This window comes from Cynocephalus volans, chromosome 12, assembly GCF_027409185.1.
Source record: "Cynocephalus volans isolate mCynVol1 chromosome 12, mCynVol1.pri, whole genome shotgun sequence".
In the NCBI taxonomy this organism is placed as follows: domain Eukaryota; kingdom Metazoa; phylum Chordata; class Mammalia; order Dermoptera; family Cynocephalidae; genus Cynocephalus; species Cynocephalus volans.
The window spans coordinates 21,322,688-21,336,682 of NC_084471.1; the positions used below are offsets into that span (position 1 = coordinate 21,322,688).

The 13,995-nt window shown below is 42.8% G+C and overlaps 1 protein-coding gene across 1 annotated transcript in view; it reads left to right on the forward strand.

Annotated features, from left to right (window-relative positions):
• The window catches only part of PAH (phenylalanine hydroxylase), a 70,256-nt gene that overhangs the window by 43,921 nt on the left and 12,340 nt on the right, over positions 1-13,995 (forward strand). Inside the window, exons 5-6 of the mRNA XM_063075784.1 lie at positions 8,275-8,342; positions 13,262-13,458. Of these exons, the coding sequence (XP_062931854.1) occupies positions 8,275-8,342; positions 13,262-13,458 (265 nt within the window). The remainder of the gene's footprint in view (positions 1-8,274; positions 8,343-13,261; positions 13,459-13,995) is intronic.

Consider the following 13,995-nt stretch of genomic DNA (forward strand, 5'->3'; position numbering starts at 1 on the left):
TAGTATTTGCCCTCTGAAAATAATCAATATTAATATCTGGGTGTTCTTCCTTCCTTGTCTCTCTCTCTCTCTCTAATACAGGGCCATGTTTAATATATATTCATGTGAGCGTACTTCAAAAAGTTCATGGAAGGATTTATATTATTTTCCGGTTCTACTTTTCCATGAGCTTTTTGAGGTCTCCTCATGTTTAACGCTAACCGGCGCCCACGGCAAGCACGCAGGAGGTTTCAAGTCCTTCACCATTAAAATAATCTCAAAGTGAACCTTCTTGCCTGTGCATCCTCATGTGGCCTTCCCGTGCTTTCCTTGAATCTTAGCTATAAAATTCAACCAAACAACCCTTCAACTAAGGATAGAAATTAGATTTCAGGCTCCTAATATACATTACTTCAATACTCTCTCTCCCCCAAAACTAAAGGTGACGCTGGAGAATGCTGGTCTCCATCCCGTCTTCCTGTGCCTGCGGCCGACTCCTCTGGAGCTGGTCCTAGAGGAGCTGTGTGTATCCCCTGGGACAGGCTGCTGTCTGGGGCCTCATAGCTGTCAGTCCTGCCAGCAAAGCATCTCCAAAGATATCGTTTCTCAGAAAAGCTGTCTGTTGGCCCTTGAGCCCATCCATGGGGTCTGTCCGTCAGGGGTTTCTCTCCTCTTACCAGCTCCATCTTCCTGCCCCAGCCACACATTTCTCCTGCTGGCCTCACTCCCTGCTCATTTGGGGGCAGTGGGGGAAGAAACCAGCCCAGAGAGTAGGACATGTCCCTCCCTCTCTCCTCATGTCCCCTCCGAGGCAGATGGGGCTGGCCTTAAAACTCTCTGGACCTCATTTTTCTTGAAAAGCCCAGCGCACATCTTCGACTCCCTGGCCTCTCTCAGTGTCGTAAATTTGATCATAAAAACACAACTTATCAGGTACACAGTCCCCCGAAAAGGAGGCGCCAGGCTCTCTCTGTTCCTTTAGTTTCCCATCAGATCCCGGGAACATGGGCCAAGGACAAAGCAAACCCTCCAGGGTGCTTCCCCACAGCACTCAAGGCCCCACATGCCTGGCCTAGATGTGCGAGCTGCAGACAGACACCAGCCTGAGGAGGAGTGCTGTGGCAGGGTGTTCTTCTCCAAAGGACCCTCTGTTCTGCTCTGTCCCTTGTGTTCGGTATGATCTCTTCTTCCCCTGACCCCCTGTCCTTGGCAGTATGCAATGATGCGTGATCCAATATCACACATCAGGCCCTCCCAAACAGCCACTTTGAGAAATGAGGTAAAGGAAGGATTGTTCCTGAAAGAGAGGGTAAAGGGCACCTGCCTTTCAGCTTTAGCTAAGTGGGAAAATGAAATAAGATAGTGATACGTCGCTGTGTCCACCCTGCCTCGTTTCCTTTGTTGCCAATCTCCCTCCTTCCACAAACACTTATTAAGCTAACAATGCTAACAGCTAACATTTCTTGAGTGTAGCTATGTGCTAGGCACTGTGTTAAATGCTTGGCATGCATTTTTTTTTTTTAATTTAAATGTGATCATCATCTCGTGAGGGTTGCACATCACAGTTTCTGATGAGAAATCTCAGATGGAGAGGGCTGTGTGGCCTCATGTGTATGTGGACTACGTTCCAGGCCATGTAAAGGAAAGGGAGTTGAAGTGGTAAATAAGACATGATCCCTGCTCTTCAAGGACCCCACTTGTGGATTCAAGAGAGAAGGGGTGTTGACACTTCTCAGAGCCATGTTGGAGGAAACTAGGATAGCAACTATAAACTTGGCAGGCAGAATCCAGGTGGTTCTGTTTGATTTCCATTTCCAAAATGGATTCCCCTTTCCTTGACTATTTTTCAGCCTTTGTGCATGTAGTTCCCTTTGCCTGGGGTTATATGATTACTCTATTTGTATTTTAAGGCCCTGCTCATATATCTTGACTTCCCCAAAGCCTTCCTCCTATCTCTTCTCCAGGCTTAAGCTTTTCACACTTAGAAAGAACTGTGTGCATGTCTCAGTGATGGCAATAATCACATTGTGTTTTATACTTGGGGCAAGAGTATCAGAACACAATAAATACATTCACTTTCTCAAGACTTGTAACCTCACACAAGGCTCAAGGTATATACACAAATGAAAGGACCTTATGCATATTTCCTGAACTGTAGTCTATTAAAAAAAAATCCTGTGATCAAAGAGAGAAATGCTATATTCTATAACCCCATTTTAAGCATGTGTAAGTTCATTGTCTCATTGGAGGCTTTGGAAATTCCTGCAAAATTGAAACCCATTCAACCTAATATTTCCTCCAACTTATTTACCCATGGAACCTCTTTAATGGAATACTTTGCAGCATTATCTTGAATGGTAGTGTTCCATGGAAGACAGTTTGGGTAACAATTAATTAAGTCATAACTCAGAAGAGTACATAATTAAACTCCAGGTTTAATGAGTCAGATAGTGTGTGCTATCAGCTCAAAGGTCTCTGTGAACTGGAATGGTTAAGGAGGACTTCTAGAAAGAGGGAGGTCTGAGACAAGCCTGCTAGGAACCAGGATGGGCTAATTGCTTATCACACAAACCCTAAATCTCCGTGGCCTAACCCAACAAAAGTTTACTCCCAGTGTGGGTCAGTAGAGAGTCTGATCCACGCAGTCTTTCAGAGATCAAGGCTGCTTTTGCTAACAGCTGCACGCTCCTCAGCTCCGTGGAGCACTCCCTGTTCTGCCGGCTTGTGGGAGGAGAGCATGAGAATTGCTCCTGGGAGGTTTCATGGGCCAGGTCTGAAGATGAATCTTATCCCTTCACTCAAATTCCATTGCATAGAGCTCAGTCACATGGCCACCATTAACTGCAAAGGGACTGGGGAAAGTAGTTTAGCAGTGGACTCTGAAAGAAGGAGGGAGAGACAGATCTTGATCAGCACCAGCAGCCTCCGCCACACACACCCTAACCCCAAATCTCTTTATTCCTGTTTGCTTGGCACCTATGCTTGAGTCTAGGCTGATGATGTGTGCCAGAGAGGGATTTCTGATGGAGAAAATATCAGCCACCAAAACTGTCCTTCTGTGTTTATTTCTACTTCCTGATCTAAGTCTCTCAAACTGCTTTTCAGTATTTAAACATGTGGGTATTGAGGTTCCCTACTCTCCAGCAAATTCTCCAAGAACAAGGCTACATTTTCCAATACTTCTCTCCTTTTCTCTTCCTTTTGTCCACCCGTCCTTTTACCTGAGGTCCCTGTTGGAGCGTATTCTGAGGATCAGCCAGCCAGTTGAGTCACTAAAGACTTGTACTCTTACTAAGTTGCTTTATCAAAGCATAACTATCAAAAACTTAAAAATGTAACTGTCCTACAAATATATAGTGAACACTTCTCAGAGATCTATTCAACTCATTAATGAGGGAACCAGCAAGATGACAAAGACAATACAAAGAAAGATACAAGAGACCAACATATAGAGACATTGAAAGACAGAATGACAGAAAGAGATCACTAAGATGGATGTATAAATAATTAATGTTCCATAAAACAATAATGACATAATCGTAAACGTTATCCTTTCTCCTGGACAGAAATTATTTGCAATTCGATCATTAAATGAATATTCTGCAATTTATAGATCTTCTAAAAGTTAGCTTCTACTTTGAAGAGTCTGGGCCTTAGTAAGTAGTAAATATATGTCCCCCTAGAGTATACAGTGAGCTCGTTAGACAATAACCTAATATGACATTGAAAAGGCATACAGTAATGTTTTTTGCCTTTTCCCCTAAGTTTTGAATAATTTTTCTTAACAGCTCCTCCCCAAACTTATTCTGAGTACATCATGCACTGAAGATCCAGTGATAAGTAAGACAGATTCCTGAGTTTAACTGTTATTAACAAGTGTGATGACCATCCAAAAGAAGCAGTGTGCAGGTTGCTGAGGGAGCATGTTGTAGAGGGAAATCAAAAGTGCAGTTTAAACCAACACGGACAAAACAGGTGGTAGCTTATGGGTCTAAATGAGTGAGAAGAGGACCCCAATCAGAGGGAACAGCATGTGTGAAGTCTTGATGTGGGAAAGAGCACGGTGTATTTAAAGAGTTAAAATAAGACCAGTATAATTTGGAGCCCCATATGAGGGCAAGAGTGGTTCAGCATAGAGTTGGAAACACAGAAGGGCTAGATCGAGCAATGCCTTGTGGATCGTGTTAAGGATCTCAAACTTTATTCTAAAGGTAATGAGAAGCCACTGAAGGTTTTTAAGGAGGGGAGTGACCTCACAAGATTTGCATTTTATGTCTACTTGGGTTAAAGTGGAGGGGAGTGAGAGGGCACAATGAAAGGCCACGTGGAGAGCAGGTGCAGTAGTCCAGGTAAGAAATGATGGTGGGCTGAAGGAAGGTGTAGCTGAGAGGATAAAGGGAGAAGGACAAACTCAAGATCTATGGAAGGTAGAATGGGCAGAAATTGATTACTGGATGTGAAGGAAGAGAAGAGAGGAGAAGTAAAACAATGACTCCCAGCCCACCGGCTCGGGCAACCATGAACCTGAATCCTTCCCAGAATAGACTTCCTGGCCTATGGCAGAGTGAGCGAGGGGAGGGGTGCGGTCAGCACTCCCCTAGTCTACTGGTTTGCAAGCCTTCTTTGGCCAGCGTCTATGGGATGGGAATGGCAGATCCTTAGTAAACACTAGCTTGAACCTCTTGTCTCCTGTGAGCCGTCCTCCACCAGTTTGCATGGGACTTATGGAATGCAAAAATCCTTTTGTTATTGGCCTAGTGGAAATATAAATAGCAAGGTAAGAATTCTGCAGGTGTTGTTTGGAAACCCAAGGGTGGGTTGTGAGGCTCAATGCCTTCTTCCAGCGTATATTCCTTTTATGTTCTGAGCCAGACTCCTCACTGTTTGGATTTCCCACCATTTTGCACAAATGCATCATTCTTGAAGTATCTACTGTGTGCTCAGAATTCTACTTGATGCACTACCTACATTACCTAATTGGATCCTCACAATGTGTGGAGTAGGTATGACTAACAGTCTCATTTTACTGATGAGTAAACTAAGGCTCTGAGAGGTGAACTGACCACCCTTGGGCTAAGCTCCTAGGGAATGAAAGTCGGTATTTCAACCCAGCCTGTCTGACTTTAAAACCCATGTTTTCCTCCTCACTAGGCTAAAGATGGTATTTCTGAGATTTAACATCAGCTATGATATCAAGAAATGATAAAATAAATATCTAAGTCTAGAAGAATCCTCAGAGGACTTTTTCATGTAGTACCCTCTCCCTAAAATCCCCATACAAAAAACACACCCCTAAAACACCCCCGAATAACAAGACTTCTGAGAGTAAGAAAAGGAATTGCATGTAGACTTCAAGTGATGTTATTTATAACTTGGCATCCTGTAGAATTTTCTCCACTTTCTCCCATCCTCTCCTCCTTTTTGTCCCCTCCCCCTCACCACTCCTTCACCAACAGTATATTTTCCTGTCAAAACATACTTGGCTACATGCAGTGCAACCAAAATTGCTGCTATTAGTTTAATTGAGACAGGGTGATTATAAATAAATTACATGCAGTGCTACCAAAATTACTGCTATTAGTCTAAATTGAGACAGGGTGATCAGTTATCACCAACTGTAGCTGAATTCAGAATGCAACCCTCATGGGTGACCACAGAAATCCTGTAGTCATCCTGCAACCCAAAGGATGCAAGGCCAAATCCCTAAGAGGCTGGGTTTCAAGGCCACAGATCTTTCTGACCACTGGCAACTGAGAGAACAAAAGTCCCAGCAATCTGGTTGGTGGAAGCTCCTTGCAGGCTGACAATAAACTTCTTAGAAACTTAGACCTGGAAAGGACCATGGTTAGAAACCTTGGAAAATCTTTGTAGTGTATTAGATATGTGTGTGTTCGTGTATCTCCATATGTGAATCTTCTGCCACTTCCCTCCAAAGTTTTGAGGTGGACATTTAATATTATTTTGTTTTTTTCTAATTATAAAAGAAATCTGTGGTTGATGCCTACTAGATACACAATGACATAGTTGATGCCTACTAGATATACAATGGTACATGAAGCATTTATTTTCACAGATGGAAAACTTTTTAAAACCACTTAGATAAGTACACTAAAGATAAACAACAGAGCCAAACAGGGATGACAAACAGTCCTGGGCACCCCATTCCTGGATGGAGCATGATGAAGTGGAAATCCACTGATTAAAGGATTCTTCTCTTGTCTCCCTGGTTTCCTTCTTTAACCCTTAAACCTCAACTTCCCAGCCTGGGTAGGACCCCAAAACCAGAATGGAGGTGCTGGTTCTGCGGTTGAGGACCCTTCAGGAAATGGCCCTATGGGCTTCACTTTCCTCGCTTCTAGATCAAAATATGTAGACATTCTTTAAGATGCCTTGTAGGTGCAAAAGTTTACATTTTATACTTAGGGGCTGGAGAAAGCCTTTTATTACTGATTGTTAAACAAGACTAGCAGGTGAACATGACAAATATTAAATTTATACTTAAATTTGTGTTTGAGTCCTAAGTATGAAGATGTGGACAAATAAGTGTTCTTTGTGTAATCCAGTAGATAGGTTCCTAACAGGGTTGTTAGTGCTGCTTGAAAAGCAAATCGTGGTGCCCAATTTTCTTACTACATTATCCCAGATCACCATATCTTCAACCAGTAGAAATGAGGTCCAATGGTAGTTTAAGTTCTCAGATGTCTAAGCTTTCCTATCTGTAACGATTCAAGGTCATTCAATGCTCTAGGGTTATACTTTATAATAATCATGCTATGGAATCTTTTCTATGATGACTTAATTTAACTGGGATTTAGATTTGGAATGAAAAATGTATAGTAATTTTACTTTATTTTTCCAATGTGAAACACTTGGATTTTTCTATTTCTCAAAATAAGTTCTAAGAAACAAACTAGAAAACTCTTTTTCTCCCTCCCTTCCTTCCTTCCTTTCTTCTTTCTTTCAATAAGTGCCTGTAGTTGTTTCTGTGTGCTAGACCCTATGCTACAGATTCTCAAATTAAATTACATTATGTACATTGTCTTCTGGTTCTTTGTAATTACTGGTAGGCCCTGATATAACAAAACAAAACAAAAACCAAAACAGAACAGAACAAAATTCACCCAACCAATCAAGCAAACAAAACAGAAAGCAATATCTGAAAATCAGGGAATATTTATCTTTTAAAAAGACTCCTTAACTATTATGGTCCACGATACAAGCCTTAGTTTTTGATTCATTAATCAAAAGTTAAAAAATGATGGTTTGGAGGGATGGCCAGGCTGGAAAATTGCAAGCTTAAGTGGTAGATGGCACTGCTTATTGGGAAATACTTGGAGGGAACAAAGCAGAGTTTTACAATAATGACACCAGTCTCTTGTCTTACCAAAATACATATTACAAACAACATTTTTGGCAAATGGGACCTCTTAATCAATTGAGATCACATCCAACTCAGGCATGTGTCCCCACCCCAAACATTCAAAGATCACTTCGTCTTTTTCACTAGGAAATGTGCTGCTTATGAATTACAAGGAAAAGGCTGCCTGCAAGTCAGACTCATCCTTTTTACGTCCTGAGATAGATTTCTCATGAGTTGAGTCCCTGCCAAGTTATAAAGGCTGACAGTTACTGAAGTGCAGTGAAAAGAGCAAGGAGCAGCTGGGTGACCCCAATCCTGGCCTCACCCTCACTATGACTTCACTTCTCTGAGCCACTGTTTACTCTGGAAATAAGGGGCTACCCATGCTGGTCTACAAGTTCATTGTGAGAGTTATAAATAAGGTCCAAGCACACACAGACTGGCACGTAGTAGGCACTCAATAAATGGCATTTTTTAATAATTGCGATAACAGAAGCATGTATAAGCATGTAGCTGTTTGTCCATCAAGAAGTTAGGAGGCAGTACTAGATACCAGTGATCAGGAATTAAGTGGATATTGTATATCTTTATCATAGATGTTTATCCTACTAACTTTGCCTAATTTAGCAAATATATAAGTTGGAAATACTGTAGATGAGATTTCTTAAAGACCAGAGCACACCTGCACACCATTTGCCCACCGAAATCCCAGGGTAGGAAAGCTCAAGCTGAATGGAAGGTGTCACTTATAACATGTCACTCACAATACCTCGTGAGAGAGCTTGTCCTAAGTTTAACTGAGACTTTATTTTCAGGGTGTAATCAGGGGAAGGAGACACACACCGTCATAGCTCATGAGCCCCCATTAGGCATCGTGGAGGTGCCAGGCCTCCCTCTGCAAAGCCTTGAAACATCAAGTGTCTCCTTTCTCCTAGGGTTTTAAAGATCCTGAGTACCGAGCAAGACGGAAGCAGTTTGCAGACATTGCCTACAACTACCGCCAGTAAGTCTGCCTTGCTTATAGGGAAGAAGAGTACAGCCCCAGCCTACCTCTCCCTTGCCCTTGGTTGGAAAATAACAGCATGGGGAGTAGAGTGCTGCTGTGTGCATGTGCGTGCGTGTGTGTGTGTGTGTGTGTGTGTGTGTGTGTGTGTGTGTGTGTGTGTGTGTGTGTGTGTGTGTGTGTGATTAAATACTCCCTTTAAGAACACGTGTTAAAAAAAAATTGCCACTGGACAAAACAAAATTACCCAGCACAAAACAAAATTACCCGCTGTGCTGGGACCCAGCTCTCTCCCAAGACTTGTTGTCTAATTATGCAGTGGCGTCTGAAATAATTATAAAAGGCCTCAGTCCCGAATAAAACAGCTTCTGGCCTTCTCCACGTAAAACAGGGAAGAAGGAAAAAGGATCATTTACATTCAAGAAAGCCGGCTGCTTTACTGAAATAATAAATCATTTGAAATTTCAGGCTAGCCAAGCTTCAGTGCTCTACTTCTATCTGGTCTGACCCAACTGTGAAGGGCAATTTTAGGATGGGTTTATTTTGTTCTGTCTGGAATTCTATGCTCCTCTCCTACTCTATTTTATCCAAAAGAAAATGCAAATGTCAAATATGTTTTTGGGGAAGAGACAGTTTTGTTGAGTCCTCAGGAACCACAGAAATGCTATTATGGGAAACCGTGTTTCGGGGACAGCATCATTTCTGAGTCAAGGAATTAGGAAAAGACATGCACCGGAAGAAAGTTAAAAGCTGTCCAGATCACTGAGAAAATTGAACAGCTTTGAAAGAATATCAGGGAGGTAAAGGAGATGATGGGACTTTGGATACTGAAAAGAAAATTACCTTCAAAAAGGAAAGACCTGCAGAGAAAATGAGAAAAGTTCCTTTTCTGAGTGACTTCTGGTAGGGGAAGGATGCAGAACTATGCTGCCCTTACTCAGAGCTTGGCCAACTGGGCCTCGGCTTGTGCCGAGTAGGAATCACAGAACGTGACTACCTCTCTCCCTTGTCCCCACCTTTGTCCAGCATGGTCAGGTGGACACCATCAAATTAGAAACAGGCAAGAGCCCTTCTTCAGATAGTCAATGAAAACAGATCATATTTATTTCTCCTGGCTATGTGTCTGAGACTTTGCTAAATGCTTTTGTATCTATTATTTCATTTAGTCTTGATAATAGCTCCTCATTTTTCATGTAGGGAAACTAGATCTTAAAAAGGTTAAGTAACTTGCCAAGGTTATGTCACTACAAGGTGACATAATCAGGCTTTGTATCCAGGTTTAACTCCAAAGTTATCCTCAGCCGCTTCCCTGAGTGTCTGGGGACTCTCAGAGTCTGGAGACCGCACTTCTCCATATGATCAAAGACGAGGTGCTTTCTGGGGGTTTGGGATTTGAGGGGAGACACTAATTCTCCTCAACCACCTTTCTGTAAAAAATGTTAAACCTAATGAAGAAGAACCTCACAATCCTGGACGTTAATCAAGTGAGTTAAATTGGTGATTGAAAACCATCCTACATGGCTGGGCTCTCCGAGGAGCATTAGAGATCTAGGCAATTTCCTACCTTTTGTAGTAGGGTAGGGGAGGATCATAGAGTCCCAGGTGGTTAACGGGTGTGCCCAAGGCCATGTGGCTAGATAGGGGCTGAACTTGTCCTCAAACTCAAAGCCTATTTCAGACCTCACGGAATCTCATCTCTTTTAAGTTTCTGATGCTATTTATCATCCCTTCTTTCCTTGAAATAGTCTCTTACTTTGGCAGCTGGTACAGTTGATCCTCATTATGGGCAGATTCTGTATTTGTGAATTTGCTTACTTGTTTAAGTATATTTGGGACCCCCAAATCAATATTCACTGTACTCTTCTACAGTCGTTCCTGGATATGCACAGAGTGGGGGGACATTTGAGTCTACGCAGACACACAATCCCTAGCGGAGGTCAAACAAGGCAACATTCTGCTTTCCTATTTCCACTCTCATACTGTAAACACGTATCCTTAACGTGGCCTATTTAGTGTTGCATTTTTCACGTTGGTGCTTGTGTTGGTGATCTTGCTTTTTAAAGCTTGCCCAAGGTCTCGCTCAGCTAGGAAGCTGCAGAGTTAGAATTCAGACTCTCCTGATGAGCTGCCCCCAGAAGTACATTAAGGGCAATGGGCTGTCACTGCTCTGAACATCAGGGACTATTGCTGACCAAATGAACCTGCAGAAAAGCTAATGTACAGGCTGAAAGGAAGACTCCAGGATGAAGCAGCGAGGCCTCAGCTTTTTGGGTCTTTATTCAATTGTCATCTTCTCAGCCAGGCTTCTCTACACTTCATGTAAAATTAAAATCTCACCCTGACACTCCCTATAGCTTCACCCTCCCTTTTTTTCCCTCCATAGCACTTACCACCATCTAACAGTCCTGTTGGCTTTCTGTCTGCCCCCGCTGGAATGTAGATTCCAGGAGGGCAGGGATTTTTGACTTTTGTTCACTGCCTTACAGAACACTGTGGGTGCTCAATAAATATTTGTTGAATGAATGAATGAATCCAAGAGACCACGTGAGGGTGAAGATTGAAAGTGGTGAATCAGAGGCAGCTCCAGGAATTGTGTCTAGAACTATCTAGAAGGCAGCTGCAGCAGGTTTTGGGTATATTGCTTGAGTGGAGGTTGGGCTTTAAAGTTTCATCTAGAAATAGACTAAATGGATCATAGGAGTTTGTATCTTTCAGTTGTAAGTCAACTCAAACAAAAAGGGGGACTTTCTTGGCTCCTATAAATGAAGAATTTAGAGGGGGAGTTTAGGCACAGGAGGTCTGGGACCCAGTGTCTCATTTTCTCTCTCTGTGGCTCTAATGACCTCTGCTTTGTCCTTGCTCTCAAGCATTGGCTTCTCTCTTTTAGGGATGGACCCCAGTACCTTTAGGCTGACACCCCAGCTCAATTAGAGGTTCTGTCTTTCTCCAAAAAACTGAACCAACATTCTGTGTTTAGTCTCACTGGCTCTGATCAGGACATGGGCCCATCTCTCCACCAGTCACATGCCAGAGCAATGAGACACTCTGACTGGCCAGGGCTGGTCACATGCCCACCTCTGAAAATGGGGGTGGCATTTCTTACCATCTGAGCCTCACAGGCTGAAAGGGGAGGAGGATGCCTTACTAGGACGATGGGGACAGAACTTGTGACCCTGGCACAGCAAATGTCAGCCAGGGGGACATCTTGGTGTCCAGATGTTACCGTCTCTTAAAATTTGTTGCAGAAATAGCAAATGCCTTTTTTAAAAAATGAGAATCTGTTATAATGATAATGATCAACTTTCCAATGATTATTGTCAGTACCAATGGTAAGTACTATATATGGAGTATTTCACTTAGTTTTATCTGCACTCTGCAAACAGTTACTTATCTTTGCACATGTAATAGCTGCACAGACTGAGGCTCAGAGATTTTCTAAATTACCCGAGGCCTTATAACTAGGAAATGGACGGGCCACATATTGAGTCAGTCTCTGTCTGCCCTCAACATCTGTTTTTCTCATCCATCAGTGCTTAGCTTTGAAACAATGCTGCATTCGTAGGCAGAGGCTTACATGAAGTTCTTTTCACAATCCCTGCTGGCCACCCCAAGACCCTCTGAGCTTGTACTGCTTTCAATTCTTAAGCAAAAATCTGTCTTTTTTCCTTAATCTCTGCCCACCTTTCTGTAGAAAATAACAATGACTTTGCTTTAATGTCCTTGGATGAGCTACAACTCTGAAAGGGCAGGAGGAAACCTAATGATGATCCATAACTCCCAGCTAAACAGTCTCACTCTGTCCCAGACTCTGTGTCCCTTGTTAGAGAAATGGGCCTGCAGCCCAGGAACAGTCACTGGTCTTTGAAGTCGGGTTTTGTTTGGTTTTCATTTGTTTTCGCTGTTCAGAACACAGCTCATTCTCAAGTGGTTTCCAAAAAGACCTTTCAAACGAATGACTTTTAAACTGTCATTTGCATCAGAGTCACCTGGGGAGCTTATTAGAATCCAGTTGCCTGGGTCTTGCCCTCCCCAACAGATTCAGGATCTATGGGGCAGGGTCCTGCATGTGTACTTTTAACAAGCTCAGTGTAGGTAGGTGTATCTTATACCTTAGCATGTACTTATTTATCTACTTAGTCACCCATTGTTCCCATATTTATTTATTATTTTTTTACCTTTGAGCTAGAATGTATTTATTTATGTTTTAATTGACAAATAAAAATTGTACGTATGATGTACAACGTGATGTTTTGATATATGTCCAAGTATACGTTGCAGAATCTTTACATATATTTAAATACCCTTATAACTTCCCAGGAGCTGAAATACCAAATCCAGCAAATGCATGCCCACTAAACGAGGGGATCTCAAACTCATGGCCTACATATTAAATACAATTTTGCTCACAGGTATAATTGCTTTAATTGACAAATACAAAACTCTATGTTGCGTTAACTGAACTTAGATGCCTTTGTTTAGAAAGAAGAGGCATTCTTCAGTTGTCTCAGTCCCCCCTCTCCTTATTGCCTTATACATACTGCTTTACACCTTTATGGTACCTACCTGGCCCTAAAGGTAAGTGAATTTCTACTTTGCATAAACAATTGGAGAGTTAGAAGAGCAGAAAAGCCAAGTGATTTCCCAAAGTGACAGCAAATCCTCATTGCAACTGGGGAGGTGAGAGCTTACATTGTTGCTTACCAGGTCACTTTTTCTCATGGGAAACCAAAGTAATAATGTTTTCTCTATCAAGAAGTAGAAGTTTCCTCTTTCAAATACATTTGAAATCCTCTGTAGTCCAACCGACTATATTGTGGCAGCTCACTGATTCTGAACCCCGACTCCTTCTGCTAACCCTAACTGTGTCGTCTCCTCTGCCCTGCCCTGCTGGAGACACATGTTTCCTGCTTGTATTCTAGTGGGCAGCCCATCCCTCGAGTGGAATATACAGAGGAAGAAAAGAAAACATGGGGGACAGTGTTCAGGACCCTGAAGTCCTTGTATAAAACTCACGCTTGCTACGAGCACAATCACATTTTTCCACTTCTGGAAAAGTACTGTGGCTTCCATGAAGAAAACATTCCCCAGCTGGAAGAGGTTTCTCAATTCCTGCAGTGTAAGTCCTCAGCAGGGTCAAAGGCCCAGCAGGAAGTGGGGGAGGGCTGGGCAGAGGAAAGGGAAGGGGAGGGAAAGCACGTGGGGGTGTAACGTGCACAGGTTGACTCTCCCAGCAAGAGCTGAGTTTCACTGTGCCCTGCCTTCCCTGTCGCCTCCACTGTTAATCTGCTGTCATCCAAGCAAAGGCATCAGGTGTGGATTTTGCCATATACGTGTGTCTGAAAGTATTTTCTTTCACACTCAAAGCCCAGGATGCCCGGTTGGGGATCTCCCTACGGCTCCTGTGGTGTTGTGAGATGGCTGCAGTGTGTGTTTGTGTAAGAAATGAGCTATCAGTCGGGCAGAGTCAACAGCCCTGATGAGCTCTGAGTCTATGCCTCTGGTATGAATCCTGCTTTGGAACCCTCTCTAGCTGGGTGAACCTGCCTTAGTTTTGTCCTCTGTCAAAAGGAGACTGCGTCAGCCCTTTAGCCTTTCTCAGAGGTAAATTGTGAGAATTAATTAAAATATCGCATAGGAAAGCACTCAGCACAGT